This window comes from Belonocnema kinseyi, chromosome 6, assembly GCF_010883055.1.
Source record: "Belonocnema kinseyi isolate 2016_QV_RU_SX_M_011 chromosome 6, B_treatae_v1, whole genome shotgun sequence".
NCBI lineage: Eukaryota > Metazoa > Arthropoda > Insecta > Hymenoptera > Cynipidae > Belonocnema > Belonocnema kinseyi.
Window position 1 is genome coordinate 75,767,844 of NC_046662.1, and position 18,983 is coordinate 75,786,826.

The 18,983-nt window shown below is 27.9% G+C and overlaps 2 protein-coding genes across 5 annotated transcripts in view; one reads left to right on the top strand and one right to left on the bottom strand.

The window, feature by feature from the left end:
* The window catches only part of LOC117174052 (broad-complex core protein isoforms 1/2/3/4/5), a 223,391-nt gene extending 217,219 nt beyond the window's left edge, over window positions 1-6,172 (bottom strand). The window contains exons 1-2 of one of the 4 annotated variants that reach the window (XM_033362705.1): window positions 5,507-6,172; window positions 2,576-3,243 (exon numbers count right to left, since the gene is read on the bottom strand). In XM_033362705.1, the coding sequence (XP_033218596.1) occupies window positions 2,576-2,968 (393 nt within the window). In that variant the 5' untranslated portion in view covers window positions 2,969-3,243; window positions 5,507-6,172. The remainder of the gene's footprint in view (window positions 1-2,575; window positions 3,244-5,506) is intronic. The other 3 variants (XM_033362704.1, XM_033362703.1, XM_033362706.1) reach the window with 3 other exon arrangements.
* Window positions 6,079-18,983, top strand: part of LOC117174053 (conserved oligomeric Golgi complex subunit 7) — a 21,626-nt gene continuing 8,721 nt past the window's right edge. The window contains exons 1-7 of the mRNA XM_033362707.1: window positions 6,079-6,534; window positions 6,765-6,854; window positions 11,430-11,615; window positions 11,693-11,824; window positions 11,894-12,077; window positions 12,148-12,341; window positions 15,852-16,340. Of these exons, the coding sequence (XP_033218598.1) occupies window positions 6,532-6,534; window positions 6,765-6,854; window positions 11,430-11,615; window positions 11,693-11,824; window positions 11,894-12,077; window positions 12,148-12,341; window positions 15,852-16,340 (1,278 nt within the window). The 5' untranslated portion in view covers window positions 6,079-6,531. The remainder of the gene's footprint in view (window positions 6,535-6,764; window positions 6,855-11,429; window positions 11,616-11,692; window positions 11,825-11,893; window positions 12,078-12,147; window positions 12,342-15,851; window positions 16,341-18,983) is intronic.

An 18,983-nucleotide genomic window follows, 5' to 3' on the forward strand; every position in this document is an offset into this window, starting at 1 on the left:
AGTGTATAGAGCTCCAAGGAGATTATGTTGAAAAAAAAAAATTTACCCAAAAAAAATTGTTTTTATACTTCATTCTAAGGACTTATTGAACTACCCTCGTAATATGTTTACATGCATTTTTTTCCATGTGTGTACGTTAAATTTAATACTCACATTGCACATTAATGTTTGCAGCTAGATATGCATATTGCATATAATACAGTTACAGAAATTGCACACGTACTTTTAATGTAATTAACACGATATTAAATTTAATATTACCGAAACTACCACATGTAATTTTACTTGAAAAAAGTGACTAATGTGAATTAATAATGTGACTAATGTTCTTTTCAATTCAATATAGAATTCGATAAAATTTTAAAGAATTTAGGATAAATGAATAAGAGTTCTAGAACAATTCGAATTAAATTCAAGTGACAGATTTACAGAAAAAAAAATAATAAATTGAAAATATTTGACTGATTTCAGTAAATTGGAGTTAATTTATAATAATGCAAGGGAATTCAAGAGACTTTGATGAAATTTATTAGAATTTGAAAGAATATAATTTTAAATAATTTTGTACGTCAAAAAAATTAAATTTAAATGATTAAAATGGGAGCAAACAGAATTCAGAGCGAATTCAACAAAATTTACTTGAATTGCAAATGAAAAAAAAACCAATGAATAAAATAAAATTCAACTTAGTATAGAGAACTTGAAGAACAATGAGGATAATTTGATGAAATTCATAAAAATTCAAGACAATTAAAAAAAAAGTGAATTAAAACTTTGTTTAAATATTTAGAAATTTCATTTGTTTGAATTAAGAAAGATGTAAGGCAAGTGAAAAGAATTTGATTCAATGTCTAAGAGTTCAACGTGAATTCAAAAATAATTTAGAGTTTACAAAGAAAAAAAAATAATAATAAGTGAAATGAGTAGAATTGAGCGACTTTAAAATAATTTAAATCAATTTGAAAAAATCAGCCTAAATAAAAACATGCAAGAGAATTCCATAGACTTCAGATAATAGATAGAATTAGCAATGAAGAGTCTAATGAAATGCCGAATATTTCAAGGTGAATTTATAAATTAAAAAAAGAGGCAGTGAATTCAGCGGATTTCAAAGAATTCAGGGTGAATTTAAAAGAATTCAAAGGAATTCAATCAATTTTAGAAATCCTTGGGTTCTCTGGTTTAGTTAACAGTGATCTTTTTATTTTAAAAAGTGACTGATTAAAGCTCTGATAACATTTCCTTCACGGAAAATATTGAAAAGAAATAAATGACCCAAAATATGTTTAAAGTGAGTAGATTATTGACTAGAAGTGTACAGTGGCTTATTCCAATTTTCCATGCAAATTTGAACACGTTGGCAACATTAGTTTTGTTCGAAATAGACAAAAAATTTTAAAGAAAAATTACTCCAATTTTTGAGAGCAAAATGAATCCTTAAAAAAGGAGAAACTTTTATATTAAAAATCGTATTATTTCGAAAAATCCAATGTTCAAATCGTGTCTAAATTTGTATTAAAAATCCAAATAAACAACTGCACTCCTAATATTGAGCAGTGAAAATCTATTTTATACAATCCAAAGATTCTGAAGAACTCGTTTTATTTTAAAGCAGAGAATGCAATTAGATGGAAAATGAAATATTTCTGCTCCAATTCAGTAATTTGTGCAACGTCACCTTTCGATTGAGCCATTGTGTATACGTATCCCACAGTTAATTCACATCTCTCTTTCTTGTAAAATGCACACCACATTCTCAATGTTGTATGCACCGGGCATAAGAAATGCCTTTTCTTCAGCATTTTAGGCCTGAAAGTGGGAGAATTTCCGCTACGTAGCGTAGCAAGCATCACCTCGCATCTCTCTCACTCCCCGTATCTGGCCTTCCCGGTAACACCCCGTAACGGCGCTGACCTAGGTCAACACGGTGCGCCTTGCGCCTGGATTAGAATACCTTCGAATCTGCGTCACCACCACTCTTACATTAAAGTCGATCCAGTTTTAATTTAATTAAATATCTAGATAGCATTAAACTCTTATTCAACCTTCACAGAACACCCAACTTTACTGCATAAATCACTTTATGTACGCAGAACAACTATGTGAGTGAAGCACTCAAGGCGAAATCAATGTTGGCCTGAAGCAAAATATGTACATTCAACACCGAACATTGCACTGGATCGAAACATTGAATGACCCTGGATCCTTTCGGCTTGGATTAGTAGAAATCATAGAGGGAGTGATTGACCGATTATGTGAAAGGAGGTGAATAAACAAGCAAGGGGTTAACACCTACAAGCATGATCTGCTAGTGTCCTAAATTCTAAGAAAGCCTCAGGTCAGGGGTTTCAACTTGCGACTGGACTAGTGTATTGATATCTCAGTCGGTAATCAGGTAAAGAGGTATTTATGTACTTGAATAGGGAAGGAGGGTAGTATCCAAGACAATTCTTTGTTACTTGGTATATCTCGCTAGAGTTGAGCGGGGTGGCGTAAAGGTGGACGTGCATTCTTGTCGTTATCGATGTTGATGCAATGGCTGCATGGTCGTAAGAAGAGAAGAGTTTTCGCATACCTGCTCGCAGAACTCGACATCGTCGGGCTCGACGCGCCCGAGCAGCAGCTTCCGATTCCGATAGGATGATGCACTCGGGACCAGATGACTCCTGTCGACCAATCCGGCTGCACGCTGCAGTCGCTGCGCCCGCTGCGATTGGCTGAGACTCGACTCGAGGCTGATATGTCTTTTACCTTTCCAATGCGCACGAACGTCGTGCAGGCCTCCGTGAGCTACGGAGAAGATCTTGTCGCAGAGTGCACAATACGCCTTGTGATTGTCGCCGCGTACCGGTGTCAACCAGCGTTTAAATTGACGATGACACAGCCAGGTTCCTATGAATTTGCATCGGCGACGACGAATTCGTCGCTGCGATAAGGCTTTTTTAACGGTCACTACGGTGGATGACATATCTGTGTTACCGTGGCAATTGGGCTTGGCAAAATTATCTGTATGTGAGAAACGCGATAACACGTTCCGACTCGTTCGATCAAGTGATCGCTTGATTGATCAGTACCGGCTTACTTACGCAAGCAGTGTGCGTATTACCACCGAACTCTAATTTTTTACTATTCACGACCTCTTTTTCTTTTTCTGTTTCTGTGTTCTTTTAATTCTTTATCAACGTTCCTTTTTTTCAACTTCCAATCATATGTATCTTCCAATGTGGTAATCTTCGTATGTTGCTTTTTGTTGAAACACCAATTAGGAAATCACGGTTATTAGATTATAGATACAGAAATAGAAAACCAGTTGCAGTGTTGCCAGGAAGAGATGGGTACTCAGGGTAATTTTTAGTTATTAAATAATAAATAAATGGATCTCTATAATGTTTGCGAAGAAATTAAAACTAAGTTGAACACAGTCTTGCAAATTTGATAAAGGAAAAGTAAGGCGCATCAAATATTTTAAAATTAAATCGTTTAAATATTATTTTATTATGATTAAAAGTTAGTAAATTTTACTAAGTTTCAACCATGAACGCAAAGGGTTAAAAAACACCGCCAAACAGTGAGTTTCTATCACATGCACCAAAAACAAAGATAGCACAAAACACAATCATGCGCAAATCACTACACAAATTTATTCTTTATTGTTTAATCAAGCATAATATTTACGAAGTACAGGGATCACAGTGGTTCAGCAGTTTAATTGTAGGAAAAATAGGGCAACTTTTTTTTCTTTTGAAAGTACTAGAATAATGCATCAAAAATAAAAAAGTATCAATGTTCATTCAATCACGTAACATTTTCATGGCTCTATTATTATCATTTTTTTATTAGGAGAACAAATGCGTCGCTGGATTCTTTGTATCAAATATTTTTTCGAAAATATAATAAATATAAATATATTTTCATTGAAACCTGAATTGGTGAAATATCAAATTAGAAAATTATTCCAATTTCGAGTGCCACGTATTTCTTTATTATTATATAGATAAGAAGACTTAACAAATTATAGAATATAAAAATATAGTTATAAACCGAAATTTCGGTACGAATAGCCGGATTTTTGTGTAGGTACACCCATATTTGTAAAGAAATTTCGGTACATGTAGCCACTCCCCTTAAAGAAATATGTGAAACTTGAAATTCGATAAATTTTTTTATTTTTTTTTTAGTCTTTCTCTAAAACGGACGATTATAACAAAATTTATATAATAGAAAAGGTGGGATCTTCATAATAGATCTTCAAATTTTGAAATTTAGCTTAAAAATGAAAAGAATTGATTTTTTCAACTTTATGATCATTGCGCTTGACTTTAATGTTGACGAGCAATTTTTTTTTATACTGGAGTATTTCATACCCCAAAAAATATCTTTTAATTTATAGAATCATCCAGAACTAAGAAAGTAGTTATTTTTGTGGTTGCAAAATTATAGATCGTGGCACGAATTTTTAAATAGCATAGGTTTTTAATTGAGAAATCAATTGCAGCTTTAAAATAAATGGAAAAATGGCAGCAATTCTTAAATATAGAGGTTATAGAGGATTTTGAGAAAAATAAGGACTGTGATCCCTGGAAGAATAATGTGAAGTATGGTGCAATCTTAATGGATAAAAAAATTGTTTTACGGTCAGTACCCATCTCTATGCCAGATTAGGCGTTTTCACCCTAGATTCAGGATTTCTTTTTGACAGGCAGAAACAAATTTATGAAGTTTAAGTTTAAAATATCCAAACTGAAATAATTAAAAATGAAAGCATCCAGAATTGAAACAATTATAAAATTTTAATATTTGACATCGAAAAATGTCCATTTGGATGCCTATAAAATCGAATCATTTTAAAGTAAAATTGTTTGAAATGCAAATAAAATATAAGGCTTTTGTGGGATTGAATTTCTTGAAATTTTGAAATGATAGATGCCATATCTTTTCTTATCACTAACAAGTTATCTAAGTTTAAAAATAATTATGTGGCTGCTCTGAAATCCCCTCAAATAACATATTGAGTGAAAATATTATTTTTTATTATCTTAAAAGCGAATCAGGATTTTTACAGTATTAATAAACTTTTTAAAACTAATAATTAAATTTTATCAATTAATTTTGCAAAAATATAAAAAAAAAATCTATTTGAATTTCGCGCCACTATAAGCTAACTGCGAAATAATGTTAGAATAAATGAAAAAATAAATTGGCAGATAAATAATTATATATTTACACAGCAGTTTCAGGGGAAAAAATATATTAAAAATACATATTAAAATGTTTTGATATAATATAAGCATTTATGTTTCACTATAAATTATTAATTTTTTCAAAATGGTTCCCGAATTTTTTGGAGAACTCCGTACTGATTCGAGGTTGAAACTAAAAAATTGCCTGGCAACACTGCCCAGTTGCCACTTTTCTTCACAGATTCGTATTTTTTTAGACCACGATTTTGATAAATCGTTTGGAAACTTTTCGCGCAATGAAGTTACAGCGAAGTGAACCGACTAACCTCAAAACCGCTAATTAGGCTGGTCGATAGTTGCGTAGATATATGCAATAGAGTGTTGCCCGAACGGATTTTCGAATTTCGTTAAACACGTGCGAACTAAAGAACACTGGAAAACTTTCCGCGCGCACTGACTGTGCCTTCGCTGAAGGAAAATATTTTCGAGGAAAAAACGATCTTTACTTCACCAAGGCCTGGTAAACTGGCTGCTTTTCCTTATTTTGGAACACCGTCAAACCCGGGGCTAGCGGGACGGGTGAGGAAATTCGGGGCAAAATTCCAACAAGTTGCGCAAAACGCAATGCGCAAAGGCAACTTTGGGGGGCGTGGTCTTCGCCCGGAAATGAACGATAATGCACTTGATGCAGCTTGCACTTCGCCCTTTCGATATTCTTTTTCCTTTTTCGTCCCACTGATGATAAATAATATGTAGTACAAAAAAACTCTGAAAGTTCACTGATACGCTTAATTCTTAAGTTCAGAGAAAAAATATAGTACTTTCACACTTTTTAAACCACTTTCTGAACTGTTTATTAACCTTTTGTTTACTTTTTGAATTTTCCGATTATTAGTTAATGAACGATACTTATTTAAATCTCCTTTTGTAATTTACTTTTATAGATTTACACTTTTCGATTTCATAAGTATTGCATCCATGAAAAGGTTCTTCTCTTGCTTGTCACTCTTTCGTATCGGGCCGCGAACCTAACCTAACGTTATAAGTCAGCGGAAAGATACGTTGCATCTTGAAAGCAATTTTTTCTACAAAATTGTTTGGAATGTAGATTTCTATTTTTAGAGAGTGTTAAATATTGAATAGTGTTAAAAATTGAGTTCCTCCGTTGTCTTCAGTAATTGTTTTGGCCTAACTTGTGGAAGATCCTGAAACCGTTAAAAAAGGCTTAACCACAAATGTATAATAATAAGGAAAAACAAAGTCTGACCTTGTTGACGTGGATTTCGCTGACTGTTGGTTTATTTTAGCGTGAAAGGTTTACGAAAAGAGGCATCGTTTTTGTCTAGTTATTATGGTAAGGGATTTTTAATTAAAATTACAACTTTCATATACAATTTTCTAACCTTGTTTATAGGAAACACAACATAACAATAATCGATATTTAAGGTGTGCAGGATAAACTTAGTAATAACTAGAAGTTAACAATAATTGATACCCGGATGAACCGGATCGAAAATCCGAAGTAATGTGCACAAAAATGCGTTCCAAGTTTAACATGCTTCTAACCTCAAAAGATGTTTTCAGGATGTATCCGCGTTTTCCGAAGAAAGTTTCGATGTCAAGGACTGGATTAATACAACTTTCAAATCCGCGGAAGCGCAAGAAAATAAAGAGGTAAATTGACACTTTCTTATTTATCAATACAAATAAATATTAGCTTTTATTCCATATGCATATGTATTAATTTTGGATTAAACGGATTCAACGGCGCTCGTGGAACAAAGGCTGCACACCCATTTGCATTAAACTTGAAGACGGTCAATGGCATCCCTCGCTTTTTTATAAAAAATCATCCCTTAGTCTTATTCAATTCAGCAACTTAATGTCCCAATTAAAATTTTAGAAGTATCTATTGAACATTTACATTTTTCAAGATATTGGATATTGGAATGCAGCCAATTTATTAAATAGAAAATACATTTTAAAAATTCAGTTCTATTTCGACAGATTGTTCGCAGATCAGGAGAAAGTAAAGGAATTTTTTTTGTTCAGGGAAAATCATTTTAATAAAATGATAAAACAGCTTTAGTCACTTTTCTTGCAATAAATGAAGCCATGGGCTGACAACTCTTTGAATCCCGGTCTATATCTATTTTTGAATTTTTTTTAATTCTTTAGAAATATTTTCGAAGGAATTTTCAGGAGCTTTAAAAGATTCAAGGAATTTCAAACCATTTTTAATATTTTAGATTATTTTGAAAGATTCCAAGATATTTTCAACACAATAAAAAATTTTCAATGTATTTAAAATAAATCTTTTAAAGAATTCACGAGAATTTAAGAACATATGGAACGATTTTAAGGGATCTAAAAAGCTCTTAAGGCATTTCAATAAAATTTCCAGTGTTTAAGATGGTATCATGAGATTTCATAATATTTTAATGAACTACAAAGAATTTAATCACAGGAATTGATGGATTTCAAAGATTTTCAATTGTTTCAAGGGATTTTAAATAATTTAAAAGTTTAAGGGTATTTTTAAAAATTACAAGGAATCTTAAACGCTTTTCTGTTTTTCAAAGGATTTCGAAAGATTTGGCAGGATGTGCAATATCTTATGTTTTTTTTAGTATATTTCAATAGTTTCACGTGATTCTAAGGGATTTGAAAGATTTTAGACTATTACACAAATTCCAAGTAATTTTCAAGATCTTTAAACAAATGTAAGGAATTTCAAAAGATTTAAAACTATTTGAACTATTTAAGGTCATTTAAAAAAATTCCAAGGTGTTTTCAGAGGATTTTAGTAACTTAAGGGGATTTAGAAGAATTTAAAAAGTGTTCGGATATTTGAAAGATTCCGAATAATTTTCAGTAGATTTAAATAATTTTAAGGGGTTTACAAGGTTTTTAAAATATTTTTAAAACATCAAAGGAATTTTCAAAATGTTATCAAAGTTTCAAGGGATTTCAAAGTGTTTAAAATATTTTAGGGCATCGGTCAGATTCCCAAACCATTTCAATTGATTTCAGCAACTTAATGAATTTTAAAGAATTAAAAATATTTTTGGGTGCTTTAAACGGTTCTAAAGAATTTGTAATCGATTAAAATAATGTGAAGAATTTAAAAGGATTTTGGGATATTTCTCAAACATCGATTTAATTTTAAAGAATTTAGGAATTTATATGTTCCTAGAAAAACGTGGAAATGTCAGAGATTTTTTTAATGGCATGGAATTTTTTCGAGAATTTACTTTAATTTTTTGGTTGAAAACTCGTGTTTTTGCATTGATAATTCAACTATTTTGATAGAAATTCATTTATTTGGTTAAAAATTAAATTTGTTGTTGAAAATTCATATTTTCAGGTCGAAAATGCAACTGTTTTGAAGAAAATTCACCTTTTTATTTGCAAATGCAACAATTTGTTTCGAAATTTAACTATTTTGGTAGTTAATTCAAATATTTGTTTAACAATGAACATTTTTGTTAAAAACTTAAAGTTTTGGTTTGAAAATTCAACTGTTTTGTAGAAAATTCTTTTTATGGTTGAAAATTCAACTATATGGTTTACATTTGTTCTCTTTCATGTATGACATATTTTTCTTGGTAGACAATTAATCTTTTTTTTTTTTAATATTCGTTTTTAGTTTGAAAATTCATCTGTTTTAGTAGAAATTTAATCTTTTTGGTTAAAAACGCAACGGTTTGGTTAAAAGTTAATCTGTTAGGGTTGAGGATTCAACTGTTTTGTTGGAAAGTCGCCTTTTTTGGTTGGAGATTCATAATTTTAGTTGCAAATTCATCTCTTTCATTGAAAATTGAGTTTTCTAAAATGGAAATTCATCTTTTTTGATATGAAAATTAATTTTTTAAACTGTGAATTTAACTATTGTATTTTTGGTTTGAAAATTTATATTTATAATTGAAAACTCAAATGTTTACTTGAAAATTTCTGTAATTTGTTAAAAATTAATTGTTTTGCTTAAAAATTCAATAGTTTTATTGACATTTAATCTCTTTATTGCCTTACAAATCTTTCTTAGTTGAAAATTCTTTTTTTTTTTGAAAATTCGAATGCTTTTTTATTTAAAATGATATTTTTTGGTTGAAATGTCAACTGCATTTTTCGTTAGGAATTTATCTTTTATGGTTGAGAATTCAATTAATTAGTTTAAATAACTACTTTGTTACAAATTCATTTTCTTGATTAAAGGGTCATCATTTTTATTGAAAATTCATCTCTTTGGTCGGAATTTTTTATGTTAAATTTTTTTTTTTAAACCGAAAATTTAACTATTGAATTTTTGGTTGAAAATGTACCTTCTTTAGTTGAAAATTCACAATTTCTGTTGAAAATCTAACCATTTTGTTGAACATTCATTTTTATCTTGCTTACTAAATAATTTTTTGAACTCAAAATTTAAGTATTCAATTTCCGGTTAAAAGCTGATTTTTTTTTCGTGGAAAAATTCAAATGTTTGAAAATTCGTCCTTTATGAAATTCAACAGTTTGATTACAATTTTTTCTCTTACTTGGCTGGCAAATCTTAGTTGAAAATTCGTATTTTTGGTTGAATTCAACTGTTTTTTATTTAAAATTACAATCTTTTGGTTTAAATATCAACTATTACATTTTTGAAAACCCAAACAAATTGGAAATTTTTCTCATTGGTTGAAAATTCTTCTATTTTTTGGATAATCCCTTTTTTGGGTTGAAAATCAGTGTTGGTATCGGAAATTTAATTATTTCAGTTTGAAATTTTAACTATTCTGTTGAAAATTTTTTTGTTGTTCACAATTTTTTTTAACTGAAAATTTATCTATTCATTTTTTTGTCGAAAATTATCTTCTTTGGATGAAAATTAATGTATTTTGTTTAAAATGTGACTATTTGTGTTGAAGATTCAGCATGTTCGTTGAAAATTTAACTATTTTTTCGAAAATTTCTTTTTTATCTTGATTAATAATTAACTTTTTAACTGCAAATTTATCTAAATTTGGAGTACAGGAAGAGAAAATGAAAATTTGTTTTAATCAATACTCAAATTCGTGAACTTCTGGTACAAATTAAAGAACTTTTCCTTTGATAAAGTTACTTTCTCAAATGAAATTTTTTTTAATTATACGTCATAATAGTACTAGTTTGGTAAAATTAGATATTTAAAAAGACTGCAAAAAAATTTTTTATGACAAACTTGCGATATTGTATGCATGCTTTGAGTTGGTTGTTAAAGAAAGCGAAAGACTTGAAAAGCTCCGTACTATAAAAAATCTTACCTGTAATTTTTAGCGTATTTTTTTCAGAGTTTTGTGGACACCCCGAATTTGAAATATTTGAGGGCGTTTAAAAATATATTAAGGAATTGTCAAAATACTTTTAAAAATTATAAAGGATTTTCAAGGCTTTTAATCATTTTGGTAGATACCAAAAAAGATATGGGACGATTTTACAGGACCAACAAGGTTTTCAAATATTTAAAAAGATTCCAAGGGTTTTTATAAGAGTTCTGGGGATTTGAGTGATTTTAATGGATTTTACAAGCTCTTAAGGTATTTAAATAAATTTTATAGGATTTCAGGAGATATCAGATTTCATAGAATTTTAGGGGATTTTATTCATTCTTATTAGTGTGCCCTGAATTATTTTTTATTTTCTTGAACTCCTTTAATTCACTTAAATTCTTCTAAATTGACTCCAATTTTACTGGTAGCAATAAATTTTTAAAATACTTTTTCTTTTGAATTAATTGGATCTCAAAAGAACATTACTCATATTTTCAATTCACACTATCCACTTTTTGTGTTAGAAATTAGTCACTTTTGGGCAATTTTGATGGTTTAAATAGGTCACTTTTTTGAAGTACATTAGGAATAATAAATTAAAAATTTATAAATTGAGTTTCAAAATTTTCGTATTCCTTTTATAAAAGATTCTATATCGAAAATGCTACAAGATTCAAATTTTGGTCTTTAAATAATAATGGTCAGGAAAATAAAAAAATGAGTCATGCAATAATCAGAGTATTTTGAAAATGAAGTCTGTCGGCGACCCTAGTTCTATTAGTTTGGAGTTTTAAGGACAGGTATTTTTGGTTTTGTTTTTCGAAACCCTAAAATTTAGAATTATTTGAATAATGGAGTTTAGATGTAAAAGTGTAAAATTAACTATGACTACAGCAATTCTAACTGTAACTAATTTCTATTTGAAAATAACTACCCCGAAATTAAAACTGAATTATCTTCATAGGCTTTTGTCTCGTCAATGGTAATGAAACTACAGTTATACGTGCAGCAAGTAAATGGAGCTCTTGAAGAAACAAGTCAATCAGTTTTATCCAGCTTACCGAGAGTTCTTAGAGATACTCAGCTTTTACAGCAAGAAGCTTTGTCTTTACAGGATAAAATGGTAGTTGTGAAACGGGAAATCGCGAATGTACGTACCCTTAGACAGTGAATTTAGCTCTGATTAAAAAATAATTACTAAATGCATGCGTAATTTTTAAAAACTAGGTGGAAAAAGACACAGCTTCTTCAATTGCCGTTTTGGAGAGGATTGACAGGATCAAGACAGATTTACAAACTGCTAAACAAGGTTTGCACGAGGCAGATAATTGGACAATATTAGCAAATGATGTAGAAGAGGTCAGCATAAATTATTCATATTTTACCATTAATTTAACCTAAAGTTGATTGCCCTTTTTTCCATTTTAGGTATTCGAATCTGGCGATATTGAAAATATCGCTAGCAAGTTGTTCAGTATGCAAAAGTCATTAACGATGTTGGCAAATGTAGTTGATTACGAAGATAAAAAATTGCAATTAGAAGGTTTGAAAAATAGACTTGAGGCCATGGCTAGTCCACGTTTAGTTCAAGCTTTCACTGCTACAAATGCAGGTAATTCATGTCAAATATGTTAATGAAACACTCTAGTTTCAGGAAATTCTAAAGTATTTTTATTATTTAGAACAATCGAAAATTTATGTCAACATCTTCAACCAAATCGACCGTCTACCACAACTGCTAAAATATTACCAAAATTGTTTGAAAGTTTCTTTGAGCCAGGAATGGAGGCGGACAATAGAGCTTGCTCAAGATGAGAATGTTACATACTGGCTTCACACGTTTTATGACAAGTTATTATCAGTATGGCAAGATCAGGTTCGCTTTTTAATTTTTTCAATAATTTTCTTGATCAAAATTAAAATGATTGGCTAATCTTTAGTGTTATAAAGAGTTTAAGTGAATTCGGATTTAAAAAGCGTATTTTCTATCTTTATTATTAATAATTACATTATTTAAATGTCGAGTGAAAATTTATCGCTTCAAATTGGAAGGGGAGCTAAATTGAACTGATCACATAAGCCAAAGTAATGGAAAACCACATGTTTACTTCTAAATATATTTTTAAACACTTTTTATTTGTGTCTTCAAGTACAAAAATTTTTTTTTTATTTTTTAAGCACATAAATTAATTTTTAACTAAAATTATGAATTTTAACCCAAAAGATTAATTTTCTGCTCAAAAAGATTCATTTTTAACAAAGGACATGAATTTTTATATAAACAAACTCAATTTTCAACCAAAATTGTAATAGTTAAAATGTTATAAAAATCAATGTTTAACCAACAAAAAATAGTTTTCAACAAAACATGATTTTTTCATAAAAAATAGAAGAATTAAATCTTCAGTTAAACAATACATTTTCGAACAAAAAATAATACATTCTAAACAAAATAATTAAATTGTAAATCCACAATGATGAATTTTCAACAAACAATTTGAATTTTTTATCAAATTGTGGAATTTTCAACCCAAAAGATGAATTTTCTACCAATAAAAAAACTAATTTTCCACTAAATAATTTTTTTCAGAAAAAGAAATGAATTCTTAACAAAAAATAGAATAGTTAAATTTTCTACAAAACAGATTATTTTCAAACGAAAAAGATCACATTTTTATCAAAAAAGGTAAAGTTTCAATAAAAAATGGAATAGTTAGTGACTTTTCATCTAAAATTATGAATCTTTAACTAAAAAAATTTAATTTTCCACAAAAAATAAAATAGTTAAATTTTCAGTTACAAAAATAAATTTTAAGCCAAAAAAGAAACGAGTTTCCAACAAAATGTTAAAATTTGAAATCAAAGAAATGAATATATAATCAGAAATATGAAGTTTCAACTAACGAGAGTACTCTTCTCCCTAAAAAAGGCGGATTTTTAAGAAATAGTTTACTTTTCATCTAAAAATAGAGTTTTTAAATTTCCAGTAAAAAATTATTTTCAATTAAATTAAAGTAAATTTTCAACGAAATAGTATAATTTTCATCCAAGAAGATTAACTTTCTATCGTAAAACATAAATTTTCGACAAAAAATCGAACAGTTTAATTTTTAGTTTACAAAATGCATTCTAAGTAAGAAAAAACTAATTTTCAACCAATAAAATTAATTTTCTAACAAAATAGATGAATTTTTAACAAAGTACATTCATTTTTATCCAAACATTTCGATCTTGTAAATGAATTTTTAACCAAAAAGATTTATTATTTGCCAAGAAGATTACATATTCCCCCATTAAATTCAAATTGCAATAAAATACAGGAATTTTAAACCAAATATTTGAACTTTTGGATCAAGAAGATAAATTTGGATTTAAACATGTAAGAGTAGAATTTTCAGTTACAAAAATTAATTTTTAACTTGAAAGCATAACTTTCAACTAAATATTTCAATTTAAAAAAAAAGTTTTCAATTAAAATGATCAATCATGAACCAATGTTTCTCGCAGTATTTAAAATTCTGCAATTTGGAATGGTGAAAATGACAGTGATATTTGATTTGACAGAATCACATATTTTAGCAAAAAAATCTATCCAGTCGTTTTAAATATCACTTGATACTACATGAACAATTTAATCTTTGAGGCCTTGTAACTAAAGTTTTTTCCTAAATTAATTTTTAGATTAATTTTTGCAGGCTTCTAGTTTTTAATTTCACTATATTGCAGTTTCAAATTCCAATAATCAACATGTCCGGACGAATTCGCTATTAAATGTTTCAAAATTTCAAATTAACAGCCTTAATAGTTTTGAATTTAATCATCTTAGATGTAAATATGAAGCAATTTTGAATCGAAATGCTTAAAATTGTACAATTTCAAAAAATGAAATCTTATTATAGTAATATTGTTTTGTATTCTTTATTTTCATTTTTAATTTTCTATGTAAGATTTTCAAATTGTCCGATTTTTAGTACCTGAAATAAATACATCAGTAAATGGATAATTTCGGTAATTTTAAATGGTTACAATTTTAAAGCTCTCAATTTTTATGATAAACGCTACATTTTTAATTTTTCCCTTTCATAGGTTTTAATTTTGCAATTCAAATTCAATTAATTGAATTTCGGAAATTATAATTAGCAATTTAAAAATTATTAATTCTTAAGCCATTTTAATGTACTTAAAATAATTGAAATTTCAAAGAGTTTGATATAAAAGAGTTTTAATATCACAATTTTAGGTGACTAACATTTTTTTCAGTTTTAAATGAAGTTTGCATTCGTTAAGTTTTAGCGTTCCGGAGTAGAAATTTTTTAATTTTTAACGGTTCCAATTTGAAATTACTCTTTTGAAAGTTTTTTTTTAGAATAATTCAATCCATTTTTTCATTTTAGAAAGATGTATCTATCAGCTTTCATGTTAACTTATAATTTTATTATATGATAACAATTTAAAATTCTAAAAAATTCAGAAGCTTTCACTGAACGATTTAATTTAGTTTTCAATATTAAATTGTCAAATTTTAAGCGTTTTGAATTAAAAATCATTCAAATTGAAAAGTTTTCAATCTTTGATTATATAATTTTAAACACTTTTAACAGTAAAGAATACAATTTCAATTCATCTGTATTTTAACTGACCCAATTTCCAAAATTCGAATCTAAAAATATTCTATTTTAAACGTTTCGACATTGTCTTATTCTTAATCGTTTGTGTATATATATTTTTTTGTTGAAATTTCAGACACTTGCAATTCGATATTATTATTATTTTTTTAATGTTTAAAACTTTATATTAAAATTTTTTTTTAATAATGGATTTTAAAATTTACATATTTTCATGTAAGCAAATAGAAATACAGGGCGGGCATTTACCGCTAGTGTGCAATAAAAACGCATCTCTGTATTTTCTTTTATTAGATACAAAAATGTCTTATCCTACTTATTATTTGATTTAAAGTCAATTAATTTTTTGCAAAAAAGTTTGCTGATATTTATCGATTTTCGCAATTGATAATATATCTGAAAAACCTGGCGGTTGTGCAAAGAGAGCTAATTTTTGTATAACCCGAGAGAAATCACGAATATTCAACCGGCAGACCCTGGAGAATGCAGGATAAGAAAATTAAAAAAATTCTGGTTACCCTAAGTTTATTTCATGAAAAATTCCCTAACTATTAGCAACCTTACCATTAGCAACTCTGTAATTTAAAAAATTATATGTTTGTTTCACTCTTAGAATTTTTTTATATAAATATATGTATTAATTATAATATATATTTCTTTCAACAATAAATGCTGCAAATTCTCTTAAATGGTCTATAAATGGTCAACATAAATTCTTGGACATTTAAGAAATCTTATTATCTTGACATTTTTATTTCCAGGTGAAATGGTGTACTCAAGTTTTCGTAAACTTCTCGGTAGAAACTCTAGTGGAGGTTTACACGGACTTGTTACGTAACTTGGATCCAGGAGTGTTGGAGTGTATCGAGGCAGCTTTGAAACAGCACACAAATGCAATGCAGTTGAATTTGTTAATGGAGCTTAAACAAATCACGAGACATTTTACTGTGAACTTGTACGGGGCGATAGACACCTCACAGAATAAGGTACCAGAGCCGAAAATTTTGCATCTGGCTCAAGCGATTTATATTCCGTATGTTCCCTATGTCACAAAATACAGTATCTACGAAACTGCTCAGCTGGGTCAACAACTCAATTCCTTGGATTGTATTCACGATGATTTGAGTGAAACAATCAATTCTCTTTCTCTCAGCATCTCCAGGGTTTTGGATTATGCAAGTGAGGCGAACAAACGGTGTAAACTTTTTACTGAAGGTTGTGGGTATCCGGGTCTGCTCAAATCATTAAACGTAGGTGAATTTTAAATTAAGATCACAATAACAATATACATTTTTATATACCTGGAAAAACCTGGTAATGTCAGCGAATTTGTTTGAGAGCGTACTTATTTTGTTCTTTAATTGCAATATTAAATTGAAAAACAATAATTCTTCATTTGTAAAACTAGCTTTATATTATTGTTTGAACTATTTGGATTACAATTTTTTTTTATCAATTTTTTAAAGTGAAAATTCAGTTATTTTGTCCTTGGTTGAAAATTCGTTCTTTTTAGTTAAATTCCATTATTTCTTATTAAAAATTAAAATCTTTGGTTGAAATATCAACTATAATATTTATATTTCCGAATTCGTCTTTTTTTAATGTAGATTTAATTACTTGGTTGAGACTAACTCTTTTGTTAAAAATTAATTTGTTGTTAAGGATTCATCACTTTATTTGAAAATTCATCTCCTGGGTTGAAAAATGCGCTAATTTGTTGAATTTTTAAAAATTCTTTTGATGAAAATATAAATATACAATATTTTGTTGAAAATTAATTTTTTTGGTGGAAATTTAATAATTCTACATAGACACATCATTTTAATTAAAAATTCATATTTTTGGTTTCGAATTCAACTATTCCTGTTGAAGATTCATCATTTTAGTTTAAAATGAATTTTTCAACTGAAAATTTAGCTATTCAATTGTTGTTTGACAATTTATGTTTTTAATTTAAAATTAATGAATTTTCTATAAAATTTGGCTTCATTCATGTATTATGTTGAAAAATCACCTTTGTCGTAGAAAGTTAATATTTTTGGTTGAAAACAAGACTAATAAGTTCAAAATTCAAGATTAATAATTATATTTGGAAATTCATTAGTTTCGTTGAAAATTCAAATTTTTTGTTGAAAATTAATCTTGTTTGAAAATTAATCGTGTAGTTTGATAATTCATTTGTTGCTTAAAAAGTTCAAGTATTGAATTAAATATTGATCATTTTATTAATTAATTCATCTTTTTCTTTGGAAAAGAACTACATAGTAAAAGTTAAATTAAACTTGTTTTAAAAATCTGTTTTTTTGTGCAAAAATAATTTTTTTAACTGAAAATGTAACTATTCCAATTTTTTATTGAAAATTAATATTTTTTAGTTAAAAAATCTTTTATTTAAAAATTCATCTTTTTCTGTTGAAAATTCAACTATTTGATTAAAAATGTATCTTCTTGAAAATCAAAATTTCTACTTGAAAAGTTAGAAATTTTGAGGGATTAGTATGTAATTTAATACAAAAACCACATTAATTAAAATAAATATGCACTGCACTTTAAGTATAAGTAGATAAAATACAAATGTGTTTGAATTATTATTCAAATTAATGGACTTTAGAGACAAATTCAAGAAATTATTAATTATGTTTATAATATTATTTAATTAATCTATCATGCTAAATTTTTTTAAATAAAACCTTGTAATATACTATTTTTAAGAAAATACCACTGATTCCACTATTTTTCGTAATTGCACGCTAATGCCAATATTTCTTAACATTCCCTTTAAACATTTTTCCAACTTTTTCTCTGATTGGTTTTATATCGTCCATATGGAATACAGGAATACATATCGGTTAATTATCCCAATAGCTTGCAAAAATTGATTTAAAAATACTTTCAAGTCATCTATTCTTTATTTCCATCTGAGACCTTGAATTGTACATTCACGACTTTTTGAAGAAAAATCTATCAGAATTGGTCTGTTTATTTTGTTAATAAATTAACAAATTCATATTTCTATCATACTATTCTAAAGGACTAAAGAAATAATTTTCGATATATTTCAAATTGAATGAGTTTTCAAATCAGTAATTGGATTTAATTACATTGAAGAGTAAGAAATATTAAATTGAAAGTGTTCAATTTAAAAAAAGTTTAGAAGTGAACAATATTTAAATAAATATCAAACCTTTTATTAATAATACAAATATTTTATTTAAGTTTCATGCTGGGAAAATAGTTTAACTTTGAATATCTTCCTAATTAATAACAGGATGTCTTCTTATCGTGAAATGTCCGGAAATTAAAATAAGACCCTTAAATTTTGTTTATAAAAATTTCAAAATGAGTCATTTTAGTTCATGGTAAAATTGATTTCTCAAGCTGTCTAAACATTAATGATAACAGAGAAACAAAAATTGCCGATATCATGAATCAGATTTCTGGGAACATTTTTAATGATTTAGGTTTTATTTTAAAGGATTAATTATAAATTTTGAAAATTTCAGAATATGCCGAAAAAGAATGTGAAAGATTGGAAGAATTTTTATAGGTGTCAGCGCATCCAAAATTTTTCTTAAGAACAAATTGAAAATTATTTCAAAATATTTCAAATGATTTCCTCAAGTTTCGAATAAGATTATAAAAGATTTTTAAGCAAAATTTGTCAATTTTGTAAGATTAAAAAATTTCAGAAAAAAATTCGAGTAAGTTTAAGAGATATTTATAAGTTTCTGTGAGCAATTAATTATTCAAGAGTTATTACTAAAACATGTTAAAAATGATTTATTTTAACGTTAAGTGTACCAGGTGTATACATATGAAACCGGTATTTTTTCAAGAAAAAAACACATTTATTTCAAGAGAATGATAACAAATATTTTATTCAAAGTATGCGC